The following is a 21,233-nucleotide window of genomic DNA, read 5'->3' on the forward strand; positions in this document are numbered from 1 at the left end:
ACGCGTGAAAAAAACAAAAAGTTTAGCGGCTAATATCTCGCTAGAAGGTTGAACTTATGTGATAAGTCTTTAGGTTGTGTAGGAATGGGAGGTTGACTTGTTTCTTACAATCTATTTAATCAATTGACTAGCATGCAAGAAGATAGCAAGCCATGCCACATTAGGAGAATGAGTCACTTTAAGCATAAACCACAATTGCATAAGTACATAGGTAATTTCTGCTAGTGAGAAGACCTTGGAGAATAAGACCACATTATGCAATTCTGTGCAGATTTTATTACTGCAGTTATACTTGTGCTGCAATACTTCTAATAGAGTGAAAAGCAAATGAGCTGCCCAACCACAACCTCCTTCATTATAAAGTTACAAAGAATAGGAATAACAACAATAGCTTTAATTCGGAGGCTGAGGCTATTGAGAAGTAGAAAGTGAATTAGCTAAGCAGGCAATAGTAGAACACACATAATAAGAGCATAGGCATCATGATTGACGTGTATGCAGGCAATGAATTTATGTACAATTTCACTACCAAATTTCTTAGTAAAGCTAGACACCTTTGGCTAAAGAGTGCTAGATATAGGTCAAAACAAGCCAGTGACAAATCTCATGTTATGCATCCCTGTTTGGACACTTTATTTCTAAAGTGTTTAATGCATTGGAAGTTTAACATAAAAGTGTGCCAAGAATGCACAAAGCTCATTGACAGCAATAACTGCATAGTACTGACAGCAATAACTGAATAGAACATGATGTTTAATTAAAATGTAGCATAAAAATAAACATTTTATTTTGTTTTGGTAAGCTTGGAGCAAAAATGTTTGTTGTGCTTGTGCACATAAAATGTTGTTTTGCTCCAAATACTTTACAAACAAGTAATAATAACTTTATTGATGCAAGTTGTACTGAAATTATATTTGCTACGAGCACCAATGGAAGTCAAAATAAGTAATACAATTCTTACAGACCTTTTAAAACAATGGCTTTTGCTGCTACAAAACAGTGAGTAGACCCATAGGAAGAGAAGTATATGTTCTTATACTGCTAAAACTACCTTTGGTTAAGAAATCAGATTTGAAAATAGCAATGAATTATTATAAGCATTGGCAAATGTTTGTGATGGATAGGAAACAAAGCTGGGTATTGCACATGCTGGTAATTTAGCTAATGTAAATAGATTTCCTACACTACATAATTGAAAGCGTCAATGCAAAATCTAAATACATGTAAATACTCACTAGCCATAGTACAGAGTGACCTTTTAATGTTTGTCAACATAACATCCGTACCTCTTTGAGCATCTTGAAATTATATTAAAGTTGCTTTCATTATGAGCTCCCTTTGACATTTTAAAGTATTAAAATGGGCAAATACAAGTTGCATTTTCAGAGAACTTTTCAATTCAAGTCAGATGCCACAAAAAGTTCCTCTGCGTTGTTTGTAGTATATTCTAAAAGTGCTAACACTACATTTGTCTTAAATTTTAAAGTTGACACAAATAATTGAGCAAATTATGTAGCTTATTAGTAAAACTTTTGTTAACATCAGCAAACAAACTGCATACATGCTGCCCGATACCGAAGGCCAAAAATAATAATATATATTGCTATTTATATTTTTACCAATAGTTTTGCAGTTTTGTTATTGCAAAGCAATTTGTATAAAACCTACTGTATTTCAGCTTTGAGTAACTATGAGTTTTAGCAGTGCTCTGGCCCTTCCTATCGCGTGTTTTCAACATTTTGAGGTAATAATTAAAAGCCATGAGTTGAATTGCGCAACTTCAGCAGCATCTTATACATATATATCATTCGCCAAACTCATTGTCTTGAATCATCAAAGTTCACTAAATCATTCAAAAGCAAATACATACACTTGTATCTCTAATTCTTTTATAGCTTTACCCTTTTACTGCCACCCATGTACAAACTAAGCTACCGGCCTACCGCCAGCCATTTCACCGAAAATTGCCAATTTAGCTTCATGATATGTACATGAAGCATGTATACAATTTTGTTTCAACTTCAAAATTTATCTAGAAACTTTTTGTAATATATTTTATTTTGCTAAAATGTTAACATATAGTGCTATGCAAAAATCAATGTACCTTCACTTTGTGCATTGCTAAAGCTATGTGAAGCTACGATCGCTACGAAGCTAAAACGATGCTCTACAATGTCCCTTACACTTACAAAACTATTATTTTCATTATCATCAGAGTCACTGCTGCTACTTTAATTATCCGTGTAATCACAAAAATCTGAATTTGAATTGGCTATAATGTCATCAACATACATGTAAGTAATTATCTGTTTTCTGACTTGCGCGATACTTAACAAAACTTACACAAAAAATTCCATTTTTATTTTGGAAATTCTCAAAAAAAAATTTGAAACTGCTTGGTTATCTTAGACTAATCTATTAGAGAAATTTTCGAACCACACTGACAATACCATAAAAGTTTTAAAATCATCCGTTATGTTTTTAACGGATAATAAAATTAGGTGACCATGCAATTGTTGGAAAATTCCCATAAATGTGCATACGGCAGTTGCTGATAGATTTAGCATAAATTCGCATATGGTAGGGTAAGAGTAAAAACCAACAAAATATTTGTCAATCTCCTGCCTCTAAACATGATATCTCAAATCTGATAATTACTCTCAGTGTTGGCTGAGTAACTAAAAGTGATAATGGGTAACCATAGAAAACTGTTCATTTTATATAATTATGCAATTGCTAAGCAATTGCAACCATGACTCATAAAGACTAAGAAGAGCAATACTAAATCTCTTTGCTATGCTACATTCCTTTGATTGGTGTGCGCTATTTATATTATGTAATCTGCCAATAATAGATGAATAGAACACGAAAGTGGCAAAATGGTTTATATAAGCGTTTGAAATAATACAATGCCTGTAAAAATTGACAACTTTTCTTACTGAAGCTATGGCTATATCAAATTATCACACTAATTTTTGGCTCGCATGTATAATGTGCTAGTTTACAGCAACTTATTGCAATATCGCATACCTTTAATTTGATGTCTGCAAATCAGTCTTTGGTGTGGGCCATCAATGCTTCTCATCCAGCAGTTATCTATAACTAATTGATTAATTTGATTATGAAGCGTCACTGATTATTTGCAACTATACAAAGAAAAACTACTTTTGGGCATGCTGTTACATTCTTACGTCAGGTATACATTTGCTAGTTACAGTAAAACTTTGTACAGTATATTTTGTGTTGGTGAATTTAAAGTTTTGCTTATCATAGTAACTTTGCGAAAACGTCAAACATTACTACATTTCAAAATACAACCTTACTGATATAATGTTTTATAGTTTGTAATCTATAATTATTTACATGTTAAAAAATATTATAAAATTCGGTAGATGAAACCTTGATTATTTTGACATATTTTTTATGCAAACCAACGTGTAATTAGCAACATACCTTTTCTAGAAAAGAACATCCAACTTTGTCTAATACTTTCTGCCATCTGATGAATATACTGGCAATATTGCTTACCAAGTTTCTACTAAAAATGAATAGATAATTTAAATAACATAAACAGATACACAAACCAAAATGAATGCAAAATACACATTTTAGTTCACTGGTTAGGTTTTTTGGCAAACTTGAATGTCTGCCTCCTACTACTGAAGCTCTATAAAACAGCTAAGCTCTTAATTACTACACAATTACTACACAAGATTCAAACTAAATACTAAAAGTTTTAAAATTCAAAGGCTGCATATACCCCACTTACTTGCTTATGCCTATGCATGTACTACTATTACTTACAAAATCATAACTGAAATACACAAACTCTCACCATTCATGATAACAATAATACGATAACATAATGACCATGTTATTCTAATAACAGTTTTGACTGTTGGTAGAACCACATTAATAACTTTACTTATCATTATAAAAAAGCATCAAAAATTATTATAATAATAACTGAAAATAGATTAAAGTTAGAGAATTAACTGATTCACTAAAATAACTATTAATTGTCAGCTGGCGTGTCTGTGTTGATGTTACAAAACTGAACATTCGTGTAACAATAAAAAAGTCCAAAATAAGGATTTTACAAAAAGTTTTGATATTCTCCTTTATGGTATTATAATGCTGAACTTTCTTGACTTTTCTATGCAGAACAATATCAGCAGTTGGATGACATAAACGGGTGTAAAAAATATATATCAAACGTGTTCTATGCTACATTCCTTAAAAATTATAATAATTGAAACATACTTTTTTCACGCTAGTCCTATTTCAATATTAAATAAAAATTATACTGCTTTTCTACAACTGTATGTTTCAAGTAAATAAACTGTAAATTGACTAAAATAACATGAACAACTTACCAAATGTGACGTGCTCCCTTACATGTAGTTATTCTGCTGCTACCAAGCTCTAGTAGACTACATGGGTGAAGAACTAATAGTCCTAACAGCCACAGCAACATTATAACAGCCACATCTCGCTAGCTGTTATATACTGTGGTTATACTTTTGCCAGTTTATTTCAATAAATTTAAAAAATCAATTCTTCGACTAAAAAACCATCTCTCAGGTATTGCGTTTGGATGCAAAGTTTCAAAAAAAGATTTATTTTGTGGCTGGATGCAATGGCAGCAAAAATATGAATTGTACTGATTATAGACTTATTTAAACTTTTACTACAGCCATGCTTAAACATCAGTGGAAACCATAATGTGCAATTATTGTGAATTTTCACAAAAAAGAGCAGATCAATGAGAAACCGTGCAAAAAAAGGGAGTGCTTAAATGGCAGTCTTGAAAAGCATAAAGAGGGTCAGCAAATAAATTATAATGTATTGTAGTTTGTTAATATACAACTTTATTTTTCAAATCTAATAAAGCTATCATGAATATTAGCAAAACTGACTGTATCCTACATAGCTGCTAATTCCTTGTATTGGCTGATGATTAGTCATAAGCTTATTGCAATGTGTTTTTAAATAGATTGTGCTGTTAACTGAAACGATACCAAAACACTTAAAAGTAAGAATATTTTAAAATTGATATATGCCTCCTAGTTCCATATATAAAAGCCTCCTAGAGTTTATAATTTATTGATAGAAAATTACACATTTTTGTTGGAGTTGTCTCCTCTTTTCCATATATATGAATATAGATATATAAGGCAATTATGGGAATCATGTTTAAAATACTTCTATAGGGTTGTTAAGCACTATAAACACTGCTAGAATTAGGAGGCTCCCTGGACGCCTCCTAATTTTTCAGAGCCTCCTAACATGGATTATATATTGATAGAAGCCTCCTAGTTGGGAAATATAGTTCTATATATATATATATATATATATACATATATATATATATACATACATATATATTGTAAAGGTTTTGTGCCACCCTTATTTTCCTCCATTAGTCCATGACTCGGTGCATGAGTTTATACATATATTTTCTGCTTTGTTCATAAGAGTACAAGAATAGTCAAGCATATGCAATGATCAGGCCCAGAACAGCTCTGCTCTCTAACTCAAATGTTCATGCTTATAAAGTGGGTTGGCCTCGCCTCTGTTCTACTTGGCTAGGCAGGTCTCGCCTCGGCTTTGGGTTAGATCGGCTTGACTTGACTTGGCTTGGCTTTGACTTGACTCGGCTTTGACTTGGCTCGTCTTTGCTGCAGGTGGAAACCATCTACCACCCACTCTCCCAATTGGCAATTAGGGTCTTCAATTCACATCTTGGGGAGCACCCAGTTATGCCAGAGCCTCATGTTGGTGGGTTCCGTAGCAAAGATGCTCAACCTCGTCCAATAGCAACTGGCGCTCTTGGCCCTCCAGGTGTCCTTGCCTCAGAATGGTCTGCATTGTTTCTGCAGCCCTTGTCTAATCTCTTGCGTCCAGGGCCAACAGTTGGGCTCGGCTACGCTGGGTCTGCAATAGAGTCAGGCTAGCCAGGGTCTTTCCCACTATCTCGGCAAGTGTGCACTGTTTAGATTGATCCAAGGCTGTCTGGCTCTTCCTGGTTGAGGTTGGGCAAATCCAGGCTTGGGAACGAGGCTGCATCCTGGTCTGCTGGGCTCCTCCTCATGGGCTGCGGCGTCTCCTTCTTTGAGTAGTGGAAGTACAGGCAGCCATAGTCAAGGAGCCCCGCATGTTCTCTTTGCAGAACTGCTCTCAGGTATCCTGGTCGACCATATACACCACCGGCTCCACTCCTCCCTACTAGTGTGTAGTGTGGTGTATCAGAATCTGGTCCCGTGACATGTGTTGCCAATCAAAAGGGCATACAAATACTGCATAATGTTGCAGCACATGAAAACGGATCTGCCAGATGCTGGTCGTGAACTGGCAAATCTGGCAGCCCCGTCCCTCACCTGCTCTTCCACCCATGTGACAATCCAGGCAGACACATATTTAATCATCCTAACCACTGTCTTTTTTTGTAGTCTACTCTCTTCTGTCTCCGGTTCCCTAACGAGTGTACTCTCTCTAATTGCAACAGCCAGTAAAGGAGAGGACAACTCCGGTGAGAGGGAGTTTATCCACCCCCTCTTGGTTTGTATGGCAGTCACCTGGCACTCCTCTTCTTCTGACAGGGTTTCGTTCAACAGTGCCTCTGCTCCTTTCTCCATGATTTCCAACTCGGCAGAGTTCGGTCTTCGTGCCATGTTGAGCTCCGCGTTATCTCCCCTGTAAGCCATCACATTAGCTGGTGTTGGCCTATCCATCACTTCTCCAGCTTCTTTCAAGCTAATTGTGATGGAAGTCAGTAGTTCTTGTAGTGAGGTGTTCCCTCCGCTGTCCATCTTTTCGAGTGCTTTAACTTGTCAAAAGAAAACAAGTGTTTTAAAAGGAAAGCTTTGGTTGCGTTCGTGAGAGCTGTTTTGCTGTTTTCCCGCTCGACCTCCAAACTTTTCTTTGGCAAATCCATGGAGTAGCATACCGTTCCGACTTTGTAGTGGTCTGGGCCAGCCTCGGGTTGTGTCGGACTGGAGCTGATGGTATTTCTGGAGTTGCGGTTTTTTCGGCCTTGTCTGGGTTTGATTCCGGTTATCCCGGAACTTATTCAACTGGGGCCCGATTGACTTTTACCGAACTCTGTCATTGGTGCTCCTCAAAACCCAGCTCCTCTGGTTCGGCTGGGTTTTCTTTGGGAGTTGTCTCCTGCCTTTGCTTTTCTGCGGCATCCATCAACAATTTTTCCCCCGTCGGGGGCGGCACTATTGGCACTGGGTCGTTTCTGACCTCCTCCGGCTTTTTCTCTGGCCTACTGGTTTGAGCCCCCTTTATGTTAGGGCCCCTCCTTGGCTCCAGAGTGGCTGGGGCTTGTTTCAGCTTCTCCTGACAAGTATGGTAAAGCTTCAGCCTTGCCTCACTTTGAATGGAGAACTGGCCCTGTCGCTCCACCAGATATGTGTGGTTGCCTCAGGCTTTCAAGACCTGGTAAAGTCCCACGAACTTTGCCTGTAATTTGGAGTTTTCTCCTCGTCTCTAGCGTTTGCTTGGAAGCCAGACCCAGTTGCCTGGGGCGTACAGCGGTGGCTTCTCCCAGTCCTCCTGTCACACCTCTATCTGACTCTACCGTAGTGCTTTGCGCACCGTTTGTAGCCTTCGCTGCACCTGGAGGGCATGCTCGTGGGCAAGAAAGGACTCGGTCGGTGAGGGTGGCTCTTCAGCTGGTCTGGCAACCTTAGGTTCTGTACCAACATCAGCATGTTGGCTATTATTTTCCAACAAATCTCATTTGTTCTGTCTTTGGGCTAAGAGTAATGTCCTCAAGGAGTCTCAGAGTCCCGGTTATTCCATTCCAAAATTCCATTAACCTGTGAGTTTTGAGGAGTTGTGTGTGTTTTTCCCTCATTTCCGAGTTGGCACAGTTCGACCATCAGCTGGCTCTAAAACTGCGCCCTCTGGTATGTCTTAATTTGCTCTAGCAACCCCAAGCAGCAGAACACCTGCTCGTCCAGTGGGTTCGCGACCACGGGTGCTGTGGCATCAGGCAGTGCCAGTGCCTCTTGCTATTGGGTGAAGCTGTCGGTGAGAACCAGCACCCATTTATTTTTTCTTGGCATGGGTGGAAATGGCCCTACCAAATGCACGGCTATCTTCTGCCAGGTTCGTCTGGCGTAAAACCTTCGTCTTTCCCTGGCCATTTTTGTCCCTCCATGCTTTGCGGCCTGGCACACCTCGCAACTCTTGATGAGCTGTCTGACTGTGGATTTCAGTTCAAGCCAGTAGCAGGTCAACTGGAGGCAGCTTGTCGGCCTTCCTACCCAAGAGTGGGCAAGGGCGTGTGTTTGCCACACCATGGTTTTCCGCATGGCCGGCGGGCAAATGGCACAGCATCTGCCGTGGCCCTGCGGGGCCACGCGTGCTTTCAACACGCTATCCTGTCGTATTCCCAAAGAGCCCTGCATGAGATGCAGTATAGCCAGCTTTCTGCTTCCGACTTCTAAGTGTTCCACCGATGGCGATGGCGATTGCCCGGTACATGACGGCACTGGTCCCTGTCTGGTGGCCTGTAGCTTGGCCAGCTCGCCTTTCTGTTCCAGCTTCCCAGGCGAGGCTGGTAGCCTCATGGGAGACCATCGGCATTCAGGTTCAGTCCCGCCACTGTTGGGGCAGGATTCCCATGCGAGTTGCCGGCCGGCCACTTCGGGTATGCAACGTTGCCCAGGGTCGATCCCGTCCTGTCGAGAGCGAGAGTCCCATCCAGGCAACTGGTCCAGTACCCACGCGGGTAACGGCACTTGTTCTCTTGCCAACTCCTTTTGTGAGGGGACTCCGTCCCTCGGTTCAATGCTCGTGCATTGCCAGCAGTCCTCGCAGGTTTGCTTACTCAGCCCATCTGCGTTTCCGTTGCGAGTTCCTGATCGGTGTTCCACAATGTAGCGAAATTCCACCAGGATCTCGAACCACCTGGCCACTTAGTTCAAAAGGTCCCTCCTCCTACACAAGCACCGGAATGAAGCGTGATCTGTCCATAGAAAAAACTCTTGTTCGTACAGATAGTTTCAAAAGTGTTTCACCGCCTTGACCACTGCAAGCAATTCTCATCGAATGACGCAGTAATTAGGCTTCAAGGGAGAGAGGATTTTGCTGTATTAGGCATTGACCCTCAAGCAGCGCTCTTGTACTTGGCACTGCAGGGCCCCTACTCCACATCCACTGGCATCCGTGTCCAAGATGTACAGCCTCCGGGGATCCGGATAGCCCTAGATCGGGGCAGTGCTGATACTGTCTTTCAGTTTGTTGATGGCGATCTGCTCCCCTTCTAGCCATCTCCGGGACTCTACTTTCGCAGTCAGCAGATGCAAGGGATGCGCCATAGTGGCGAATGCTGGGATATGTTGTCGGTAGTGGACAACTGTCCTGAGGAATCCTTGGAGTTCCTTCACTCCAAGCGGGTTCGTCTACCCTGTGACTGCCTTTACCTTGTCAGGGTCCGTAGAGACTCCGTTTTGGCTCACTATGTTACCCAGGTAGCAAACCTGGGGTTGCAACAGTTCACATTTGGATGGTTTTAATTTTAATCCGGCCTTGTGGAGTCTCTGGAAGAAATCCTCCAGCCAATGCAAATGTGTGTTGAAATCCGGTGCAGTGACTATGATTTCATCAAGGTATAGCAATGGAGTTCTACAGTGGAGGCCATGTAAGACCCATTCCATGAACTTTTGGAAGGTGGCTGAGGCGGACGTCAATCCAAAGGGTAACACCTTCCACTTCCACAATCCGGATCGTGTTAAGAAGACTGACTTCTCCTGTGCTTCCACATCCAGGGGCACTTGCCAAAACCCGCTCACAAGGTCCAACGTGCTGAAGTAACAACTTCCAGACAGCGCGTTTAGGCCGTCATCGATCTTGGGTAGAGGGTAGGCGTTCTGCTCGGTGACGGCATTCAGTCACCAATAATTGATGCAGAAATGCCATTTTCTGTCCTTCTTTCAAACCAGCACCACTGGCCCTGTCTTTCAGCCTCTGCCTCCTTTTCTGGCCTGAGCCTGTGGGAGGGGAGAGGGGGGCCTGCCGTATCAGACGAGTGTCCTCCTTGAGTGGGATGGGTGATGATCTGTATCTGAGGTCTCGGCTGATTTAGGCTGCATGCCACTACGTGTTCGTCGGGAAATTCTTCAATCAGCTTCATGGGAAAGTAACTTCGTGTGGTGATGCGACAATGTATTGCCATCTCTGTCTGGGCTGGAACCACCACCCCTTGATCACATGCACTTTGCTCTGTAGAAGTCATCCATGCCAGTCCATGCAAACTAGTTGCCTGCCATCCACTCAGACTGCTGGTTGTTCAAACTCGAGAGAACACTGATAGGCAACGGATAATTGCATTCCCAGTATCCTCGCTTAGACGACTGACTACAAAAACTTCCTCTGTTCTCACGCCCTTATTCCATAGAAGGTGAGCTGTGACCCGTCAGCCAGCAAACCGTGGCTGTAACTCTCTTTAAGCCGGTCTCGTACGGCTCCCAGCATTCGGTCAAAGGCCTGCTCACTTATCAGGTTTGCAGTGCATCCTGTATCTAAGAGAAACTGGATGGGCCTTTCCTCCACTCTTTATGGAAAGAAATAGCTGCTAGAGTGAGGTCAGCTGAGGGCTTGCGCCTTAGTGTTGTCTTTCAACACATCTTCTGTGGGGCCGGAAAAACTTTTTTTTCGCTATGGAGCGGAAACAGTCGTTTGGGCCATCACATGTTCATGGCAGACCTGTGATTTTTGAGGTTGCCACTTTCTAAGTGGGGAAGGTGCCGGTCCTGCCACTTTTAAGGCAGGGTTCCGACTGTCTTGTCAGGTGGGGTGGTTCGCGGTGTATGAGGTAGAGAGCATTTGAGAGTCCCTCTGCTTTGTTTTGGGTTATGTCTTTGCCACTCACACAGAAGGGTGTAGGTGGTATCCAGGATTGGGAAAGCGTCAGGGCTGGCCGCACTCGAAAACTGATAGTGTATCGTGTCTTCACATGCCCTTCCTGTGCACAAATTTCCCTCGGTTTAGTCCTTGCTGGTTGAGAGCTTCCGTCAGCTTTCATCAAATCCTGTGTGGCTTTAGTACATCTTCGGGGTTGTCTGGCCTTGGCACAGTCAGTAGCTGGAACTACTGCTGTGGCCTTTCCTCGTTTCCTGAAGCCAGTTTGGAGTAGCGGGGGCAGTTACTCTGTATGTGCCCTGATTGGCCACAAACCCAACAAAAGGTAGCTGGCTGGTTCCTCCTTTTGGTTGGAGTGTGCACATGTTCTTGGAGCTGTTCCATCTTCTCTGTAAAGGGTTGGACTATCCAGACTAGTCATCCATTAACGTCAGTTTCGGCCAAGTTTACTTGGTCAGAGGATCCTCCTTCCAGAGCTCGCACTGAAGATCTGGTGGGTTTGCGCTCATTTTCCTGAATCTGGAAGTAGTCATTTCCGGTTTGTACAGCGTCAGCTAGTGTGAGCGCGTGTACGGCCAACAGATGTCGCTGCAGAGCAGAGTACCTTAGCAAGCTGCAGAACGTCTCCAGGGCCACGCTGTTCCGGTGATAGTTCGGCAAGTCTCCGTACGCAATGGGTACCTTTCAACCTCCATAGCATGCTCCTGAAGTAAAGTTCCTTCCTCTCGTCTAAAGGCATTAAGCTGGCTTAGTGCTTGTCTGGTGAATAGCCCGAGTCTTGCCCGGAGGGCATTGAAGATGACATCCTGGTCCTCAGCCCGTCCACAGTCTTCGGCCTGTTTGTCCAGTGCTTCTCGGAGGTGCAACAGTGTGGCTCCTTTTGTCCACTAGTTGGCGTCGGCTGTGTTCAGAAAGCAGGCAATAAAATATTCTACATCTTTTTTTATTGTGTACTGGGGAGTCCTGAAGCGTGGTGCAGGTTCCTGAGCCCTTGGCATCACTAGCACCTGTTGTAGCACTTCGACCAGTCGGTCAGGTCCTTGATCGGCGCTTTGTGCCCTTCCATTAGGCATGTTCAGGGCTTTCAGTAGGTTTCTGTTCTTTTCCTAGAGCAGTACATCTACTGAGTCCGCAGCCGTTGGCTCCTTTCTGGGTTTTTTCCTGTTTTCAGGAAGTTCTTTTAGTAGGAGCAGTGCTGCCTTCTCAGGCAAGTCCTGTCTGAGTTTTCAGTAGGTTTCTGCTCCTAGAGCAGTGCATCTACTGGGCTCGTTGCTGCAGGGTTTTACACAGCGCTCTTTTGGTTTCTTCCTGTTGCCAGGGAGTTCTCTCAGTAGGAGCAGCGCTGCCGTTTTTAGGCAGGCCTTCTTCCGTGTCGTATTGGTTTCTTCCTACTGCCACTTTTAAAACAGCAGAAAGTTCATCCAGAAGTCCCGTGATCCAGTGCGAGTCTCGTGGTGGAGTTCTTAGGACCGTCAAAGATCCACTGCTGCCACCAGTGTAACAGTTTTGTGCCACCCTTAATTTTTTCCACTAGTACAAAACTCGGTGCATGAGTTTGTACATTTATTTTTTGTTTCATTCATAAGAGTATAAGAATGATCAAGCTCATGCAATGAACAGGCCGAGAACAGCTCTGCTCTCTAACTCGAATGTTCATGCTCATGTAGCGGATAGGCCCCGCTTCTGTTCTATTTGGCTGGGCCTGGCTCGGTCCGATTTGGCTCGGCTTGGCTCGGCTTGGCTGCAGGTTGATGCCATCCACCACAATATATATATATATATATAAATAAAAATTGTTTCCTCACCCCGGATACCCCATATGGGTGGTAAATTCTGCTCTAACTCGGGTCTCCTACCAGAGACCTGGGAGTTTGAGCACTTGCCTCAAGATCTTAGCTGTTCCCAATAGCGCACTTTTCTGCAACTCACCTGAGTTGATTGTTGTTGGTATTTGGGCAAGCCACATTTTATGCGCCGGTGTTATTGCGCCCAGTGCCCCAATGACTACTGGGATTACAGTTGTTCTTACATTCCAGCATTTTTCAATTTTTTCTCCAAGAGGGAGATATTTCTCTACCTTTTCTTTTTCTTTGCTGGCTATATTGTAGTCATTGGGTACTGCTATATCTATTATAGTAGCCTTCTTGTTCTCCTTGTCTACCACTACTATATCTGGTTGGTTTGCTAGGACATGCTTGTCAGTTTGGATGTAGAAGTCCCAGAAGATCTTAGCGCGGTCATTTTCATTGACCTTACCAGAAGCTTCCCACCAGTGTTGTGGTTTATTAAGGCCATACTCATCACATAGACTTCTATACACAATACCTGCGACATGATTATGCCGCTCAGTGTATGCGTTCCCTGCTAGCTGCCTTCATCCACTGATGAAGTGTTGGATAGTCTCAGGTGCATCTTTGCACAGTCTGCATCTAGGATCGTCTCTAGTGTGATAGATTTTCGTTTGGAGCTGCCTTGTTGGGAGCACTTGCTCCTGGGCTGCCATGATTAGCGACTCTGTATTGGCCGTTAGGTTTCCTTTGTTCAGCCACATATACATATATGTCTGGTAAAGATCGCCAACCTTAGATATTTGTTGGTGGTAAGCACCATGAAGAGGTTTCGTGTGCCAGTCAATTTCCTCATCATCAGGGAGTAGGTCCGTTGTAAGAGCAGCCGATTGAAATTCAGCTAGCAACTTATCTGAGATGGCCATGGAGGCTGCATATTCTTTGATGCTTTGCTCCTCCTCTTTCACTGTCTGCTGTACACTTTTGAGTCCCCTACCGCCATCTTTCCTATCAAGATACAATCTAGTAGTATCAGATTTTGGGTGTAGTGCTCCATGCATGGTCAGCAGTTTACGAGTTGCTATATCTGTTTCCTTGATGGCTTCCTCAGTCCACTTTATTATGCCTGCTGGATATCTTAAAGAGGCTATATTGTAGTCTCATATATATATATATATATATATATATATATATATATATATATATATATATATATATATATATATATATATATATATATATATATATATATATATATTGTTATATATATATATATATATATATATATTGTTATATATATTGATATATATTGATAGAACTGTCGCCAGCCAAACTAAACTAGGAGATATTCTTTTTTGGATTGAGCATACATCTTTGAGTGTTCGTCAGTGTAAAGCTAGCAAACTCAACTGGCTGTCAATTATGCATGATCATTGCCTCAATGCCCAACTGATTGGATACTGCAGGTGCTTAATTTCTATTGGTGAGTCCAAAAATAATTTTGGTAGGACCGCCCCTAATATTGCTACAAGATCACCCATACCGAAAGGACATATAAAAGTAAGAGGCATGATTATCATGTGCACAGATAGTGCTCCTCAAATCTGATTAATACTGACATAGCACCATATTATAACAAATAACATGTTGAACAGTTTGAACTTAGAATGTGTTAGGATTCTCTATGTGTACACTAGAGTATGTTCCCCAAAAGGTGATTAAACATTTTACATTTTTAGTCAAATGGTTACATTAAATAATAAATTACTTAATTCAAGGTAGGACCATTGACTGAAAGTTATGCTCATTTTTTAATATGTGATTAATAGGCAAGGTACTTTATTAAATAGAGTATAGCACTAGATTAACAAGCATGATAGCCTAGAGCGGCCTTAACCTAGTGCTCTAAAGTGCCTGCTTGTAAACAAGTTGGGGTTCATTTCACAAACAAGGTCACTGGGTCACAAGGTCACTGGTGGTGGCAGGAATGACATCCAGCCTTAACTCGCTCTCTGCAGCTGGGCATGTCTCCAGTTGTTACCTCGCTACTAAACTAAGACATGTCTAGCCAAAATTATACAGTCATCAAATGGGCAACCCGACTTCATTTATCTACGCACAGCTTCTGCTTGCATTGTCTAAGCAGATATTATACTACTCATATGTAGATTATTGAGAGCTGCTTACTTTGAAGCAGACAAACTATAACTGTTTATGACAGTTGATAAGGCTATGACACTTAGGTGTTGCAGCCTTATCAACTGTCAAACATTTGCCGGTGGCTAACTTCGGAGCAATTGGTTCTGTAACAACTGCTTATGCTGAACCCCAGTGCGCTCCCATTTCTAAAGACTGCTTGATTAGTTTGCTTGTTGCTTTGTCATTACTGGCTAGCTGATTCTGTACAAAAATGTTTAAAAATAAAATCCAGATCGCATCGACTGGAAGCAGTTTGACCTAAAGTAAAAACTCAGTCACTCAAAAGTACATGTAATATACCTTCATCAAGTATTGGAAATGAAAATGGTTTTCTGAGCTAGTGGACAAGTGACAAATTGATAGAGAATTGATTTTATCTAAATAGCTAAATTGAATTAAACCGATTGATTGGAAGTTAGGATAACTAAATAATTAATAAATGGATTGTAGTGTTTTGCTTATTGATTTGAAACCAATCGATTCTTACTTGGTCCATGTTGTAAAATAATTGAGTTTGGTAATTTAATTGCTAATTTTTTGATGAAAATTGGATTGAGTCAAGTGAAGTTTAAAGCCTTAAAGCCATCTTTAATAGTAGGTAGTAATGGTAGTGGTAGTATAGCTATAGACACCATTAAAATTATCATTAAAGAATAGAGAAAGCATAATATTATTATGCTTTATTATTCATCTTGAGGTGTTGACTGATGTTTTAAAAAAAATCAAGGAGATTGACCAACCAGAAGCTGAGATATAGCCAGCCAAACACAGGTCTACCAAAAAACAAAAGTGTTTTGGTAATCATCAATATATGACGTATGAAATCGACTTGTGTGTCATTGGTCAATTAAGCCAACTAATGCGCTCTCCTATAACAATCACGGCGTTTTAATTGGTTTAATCCCTGGAAGTATAGAACAATCAAATTGGGCCTAACAATCATCGCTCCTAGAATTCCGAACCAGTCCCTCCGGACGTGTAGATTAGTTTTAGCATAAAATAATTACACGCATCTATTATTTCGCAACATTTCGCTATCTTGCTAGTTCAGCTCAGTTTTGTTGTTCTCCTACTTAGCTTCCCTATTCAGACTCATCTTTAGCGTTGTTCAGATTTTTTAACTATAGCTAATAAATAGAATCAATTAAATCAATCATCAATCTCGGTTATCATTTGGAATTTTCTACAAATTATATTAGTTACATCATTTATTCTATACGCAGTTATATTATTATTTTGTATAATATGCATTATGAATATTATATAAATCATAAAAAATAATCATAGATAAGATAATAGATCAATAGAAAAATCAAAGCAAAAGTTATCGTTTTCTTTTCTTATAGCAAGAGCAGCACGGTCAAGTTAGTCTTTTTAAGATTATGGCTGTAGTGAACTTCCAGTCTGTTAATAGTGACGATAATCATGAAAATCAACTGAATGCTGCAGTAGATACACAGTAGAAAAATGATGAAGGAACAAAAAGTCCCATTCCTATTTCGTATTCTAAACAAACTGCAATCGCGGATATCGCATATAGACTATACACGCGCCGTTCGTTGAACAGATGATCTTCGGAGCATATCCGTGGAGATCGAGTTAAAATTTGAAGCACAATAGTCAAAATCTGCTCTTCTGCTTTAAAAAATCATGGCGAGGGGTTGTGGGCAAATGCCTTTACCACACAATGTTTGGATGATTTTCCTGAGAAACCAGAGCTAGTATGTAAATTATTTACTATCGCGAGAAGCGTTTCACATCTCGTAGCCAAAACAATCATTATAAGTAACGGTGGTAAGGGTGCGCAACTCCGGCACATGACCATTAAGTCGATTTTTACGTCATAGTTTTCGGGATTTTCGAAGGGTTTTCCTCTGATTCTTTATTAGGTAGACCTGTGTTTGGCTGTCTATATCTCAGCTTCTAGGGGGTCAATCTCCTTGATTCTTTTTTAGAACATCAGTCAACACCTCAAGATAACTAATAAAGCATAATAATATTATGCTTTCTCTATTCTTTAACTGTAGTTACTACTAGTGCTGCTGCAACTAGTAAAACTAGAGGGAGTAGTAGTTGAAGTACTAGTAGTAGTATTACTGTAGTTTTAGTAGTAAAATTAGTAACAATAGTAGTAGCAGTGGTAGTAATAGTAGTACTAGCTATAGATAGTTTAAAATTACTTGTAATCTTGTATGGCTAATGGGGAAGTAATGTTTACTTCAATTAACATTTAATACCAGTACTAACTATGAACACCGTAGATTTAATGCATGTATATTTATACACATGCACAATATAATACACATTATATTTAGCTCATAGGGTATTAAAAATTAATGATATTGATAGTAAATAACAGGATAACCAATATATCACAACATGAGAGGATTCCCTCAGGAGTGTATGAGGTCATAATTTCCCAACGTTGTAAACAGCATTATTTCAGTTGGCTTGAGCGTTGCCAACTTTGCTTTATGCTTTACACTATGAGTGAGACAAACATGTTCAAAGCACCATTGTGTCTAGGTCACATCAGGTATGATTGTGTCAAGGTCACATTACGCTAGACAAAAATTGACACTAATAAAATATGAACTTTACTCACAAGCTTTATCCTTTTTAGAATTCGCAAATTTTTCAGGTGCTGCAGCTGGTCACTAATAGCCATTTTCACCAGAGCAAGAAACATATCTCTCACTACTTTTCCTGCCATTATCCACGACTGTCTTCTTGTCTCTATCGACAAGAGATTTGTGAAATTCAGCAGCACACATGAAGCTTGTTACCAGTCAACACACACAAAGCTTGTTACCAATCGACACACATGAAGCTTGTTACCAGTCAACACACAGGAAACTTGTTACCAGTCAACACACAGGAAGCTTGTTACCAGTCGACACACATAAAGCTTGTTACTAGTCAACACACAGGAAGCTTGTTACCAGTCAACACACATGAAGCTTGTTACCAATTGACACACATGAAGCTTGTTACCAGTCAACACACAGGAAGCTTGTTACCAGTCAACACACAGGAAACTTGTTACCAGTCGACACACAGGAAGCTTGTTACCAGTTGACACACATGAAGCTTGTTACCAGTCAACACACACAAAGCTTGTTACCAGTCGACACACATAAAGCTTGTTACCAGTCAACACACAGGAAGCTTGTTACCAGTCAACACACATGAAGCTTGTTACCAATTGACACACATGAAGCTTGTTACCAGTCAACACACAGGAAGCTTGTTACCAGTCAACACACAGGAAGCTTGTTACCAGTCAACACACACAAAGCTTGTTACAAGTCCACACTAAGGATGTTTTTGGGCTTTTTCGAGTACACGTGGTAGGTATCAAATATCATTTATCCTTGAATATGCTACAGGATAAGCAGGCCTACTCATGTGGTTCTAAACTTACCCTTACACTATTAGTTACCCTCTTAATACTACTTTGAGCAACACACTCTGTCAGTGATAATCACTCTATAGACTGAAAGTATGATTTATGAAAGAATTCACTATAAATATGAGAGTGTATGTTATACAGTAAGACATGAGGTCAGTTATCATAGTCTACCAACAATTATTGATTTTAAAGATTATACACATGCACCTATCTACTGTCAATAAATCCCACTTGACTAGATAATCATGCACCTTTGTACATGCCCACTTTGTCATAATGTTATTCTCTTCAAATTTTGAGAGTCTTACCACTATATATGTGGCACAACTTATGAGATGATATAGACTGATAAGAAAAAATAAATGTACGCATAAACAAAACTAATTGATTATAGCATGACTTCCCAATTGACTTGGGATCTTGCTCCTGGAGGCAACATAAACACTGCATTACTCAATTTATATAGACAATACACTGGTGACTCATCGACAGCTAGGCAATACACTGGTGACACACGGACAGCTAGACAATACACTGGTGACACATCGAAATCTAGGAAACACACTGGAGACCCATGGACAGCTAGGCAATACACTGGTGACACATTGGCTGCTAGGCAATACGTTGGTGACACATGGACAGTTAGGCAATACACTGGTGACACATCAAAATCTAGGAAATTCACTGGTGACACATGGACAGCTAGGCAATACACTAGTGACACATCGATATCTAGGCAATACACCGGTGACACATAGAGAGCTAGGAAATACACTGGTGACACATGGACAGCTAGGCAATACACTGGTGACACATCAAAATCTAGGAAATACACTGGTGACACATCGACATTTAGGAAATACACTGGTGACACATGGATAGCTAAGCAATACAATGGTGACAACTTGACATTTAGGCAGTCCGCCGGTGAGCCATTAACAAGTAGGCAATACGCTGGAGACTCATCAACAGCTAGGCAATACGCTGGTAACACATCAAAATCTAGGAATTACGCTGGTGACATATGGACAGCTAAGCAACACACTGGTGACACATAGACAGCTAGGCAATACACTGATGACACATCGACATCTACGCAATACACCGGTGACACATTGGCATCGAGGCATTACGCTCACTCGTAGCACATTGACAGCAAGCTGAAGAAATGCTATTAGAACTTGACCAAATCATGCGTACCCCATTGCACATCTTTTACCTATAGAATGTTTTGGTACACCCCAAATCAGTCATACCATGTTACTAGTACAAACGCAACATTGTCTCATCCAAATAAGTGCTCTCCCAAACGTCAAAACACAATTTAAAAACCACATGATTTGCTTGCAAGTAAGTACTGGTTGGTTGACAAATTTGTCAGCTGTTGTAATTTTAAATACAAATTAATCAATTATCATCTAGCATAAGCTTGTAAACATCATAATTTGTTCTCGTTTACTGTTGTGTCTGCAATCCATGTTCATAAAATTGCAACTAAAACTGATATCAAAACTTCATACAGTTGTAAACACGTAAGAGTAATCGTATTCGCCGATAACATTGCTCAGCGTGGCTTGTTTCACTACAAAGACTTGTTGCAATACGAGAGAGAATTCACCGATACAAATTGCTATAGAGAAAAATATGTTTGAAGTGTATGTGTCACACAACTGATGAGAGTCTGTAGATGATAGTTACTAGCTTGTTTGTAACAAACTCTAACTCACCCTGTGCTGAAGTGTTTGTTGAAGCTGACTGAGCTTGACACAACTTCTCTTTATGGAAACTTCCTCCCCAATCCTTTCAAAATTTCGTTGACTCATGATCTCGCTGGGCTTGCCAACAAAAGCACTGATAAGAGACCACTGATTATATAATCAATGATTGGAAATTCCAACATCAGCGAGTTCAAGTGGGCCAATCACAAATGACTGGCGTTATATAGAATGCTTAGAATATTCACTGTGTCAATGGTTTTCACTTGGGTTTGCATTGAATGTTATGAAACTGCAGTAAACTCAAAAGGGTTCATTTTAATCCAGTTGAAATTAGTGCTGCCTATGACTCAGACTTGTTTGCAAGCCATCTAACCAACTAAAACTGTTCTGTTGTTATATAAAGGGGATCTTCGGAGCCATATTACATAACATCAGATCTAAGGTAAGATCTTAGACCTTTTGTGATGTGAATATATAATACAAGGTTGCAATAATTTGCCGCTGTCAATCAAAGTGCCCAAAAGAAACTATTCACACATGATGCTCTCATTGGGTGCCTCACTATGGGACTCCTCAGGCCCTCCATGTAGCAATGATATATACTGCACGTTTTCAACTAGATTCTGCTCTACCGCTCTACTAGTTGTTAGCGATAGCTTGTGTAAATACTAAACTCCTTCTAAAGTGTTAGTGAAACCATATCAACATTCCACAATATTATAACACATTTCATAGTATAGACTCTTCGCAAAGGTAATATATGGTTACCTATGCTTATTGGGTGATAAAATTACAACTTGAATAAAATATTATATTCTATATTACAGTTAGCACTCGCTATGCAGTCAGAAATTTCTACAGTATGTTCATAATAAATCTGGCACTTTCCATGATGCAATATGGAAGGTTCATATTACCTTCGCTACCTTCATTATGGTACACATTCTTGCCGCATAAGAGACATCACTGACATGTGATTTCTTGTTGTGTTTATGTAATCGGATACTGTCCAAGCAAGGATAACTGTCAATGTGATTTTTATAAGGAACTTAGCTTTATTTATGATAAATAAACAACCTAGACAAGGGTTATCATATTCGAGACAGAGAGAAAGGGAGAAATAAGGAGAGAGAGGGAGAGAGAGAGAGAGAGAGAGAGAGAGAGAGAGAGAGAGAGAGAGAAAGAGAGAGAGAGAGAGAGAGAGAGAGAGAGAGAGAGAGAGAAAGAAGAAGAAGAGAG

General features: G+C 40.6%; 1 protein-coding gene across 1 annotated transcript; it reads left to right on the plus strand.

The window, feature by feature from the left end:
* The first annotated feature begins 18,671 nt into the window (after positions 1-18,671).
* On the plus strand, positions 18,672-19,334 carry LOC137397318 (sperm acrosomal protein FSA-ACR.1-like). Its single transcript, XM_068083608.1, has 2 exons — positions 18,672-18,917; positions 19,035-19,334. The coding sequence occupies exons 1-2, from the start codon at positions 18,672-18,674 to the stop codon at positions 19,332-19,334; spliced, it is 546 nt and encodes a 181-aa protein (XP_067939709.1).
* Positions 19,335-21,233: the final 1,899 nt, after the last annotated feature.

The sequence above is a fragment of the Watersipora subatra genome, chromosome 5 (genome assembly GCF_963576615.1).
Source record: "Watersipora subatra chromosome 5, tzWatSuba1.1, whole genome shotgun sequence".
Classification (NCBI taxonomy): Eukaryota; Metazoa; Bryozoa; class Gymnolaemata; order Cheilostomatida; family Watersiporidae; genus Watersipora; species Watersipora subatra.

Excerpts from the sequence above, each read along its gene's own strand:
- LOC137397318 (XM_068083608.1), top strand. The coding sequence starts at position 18,672 with ATGACTTCCCAATTGACTTGGGATCTTGCTCCTGGAGGCAACATAAAC. Across the intron at positions 18,918-19,034 it reads ACGTTGGTGACACATGGACA|AGAGCTAGGAAATACACTGG; the intron begins GTTAGGCAATAC and ends GGTGACACATAG.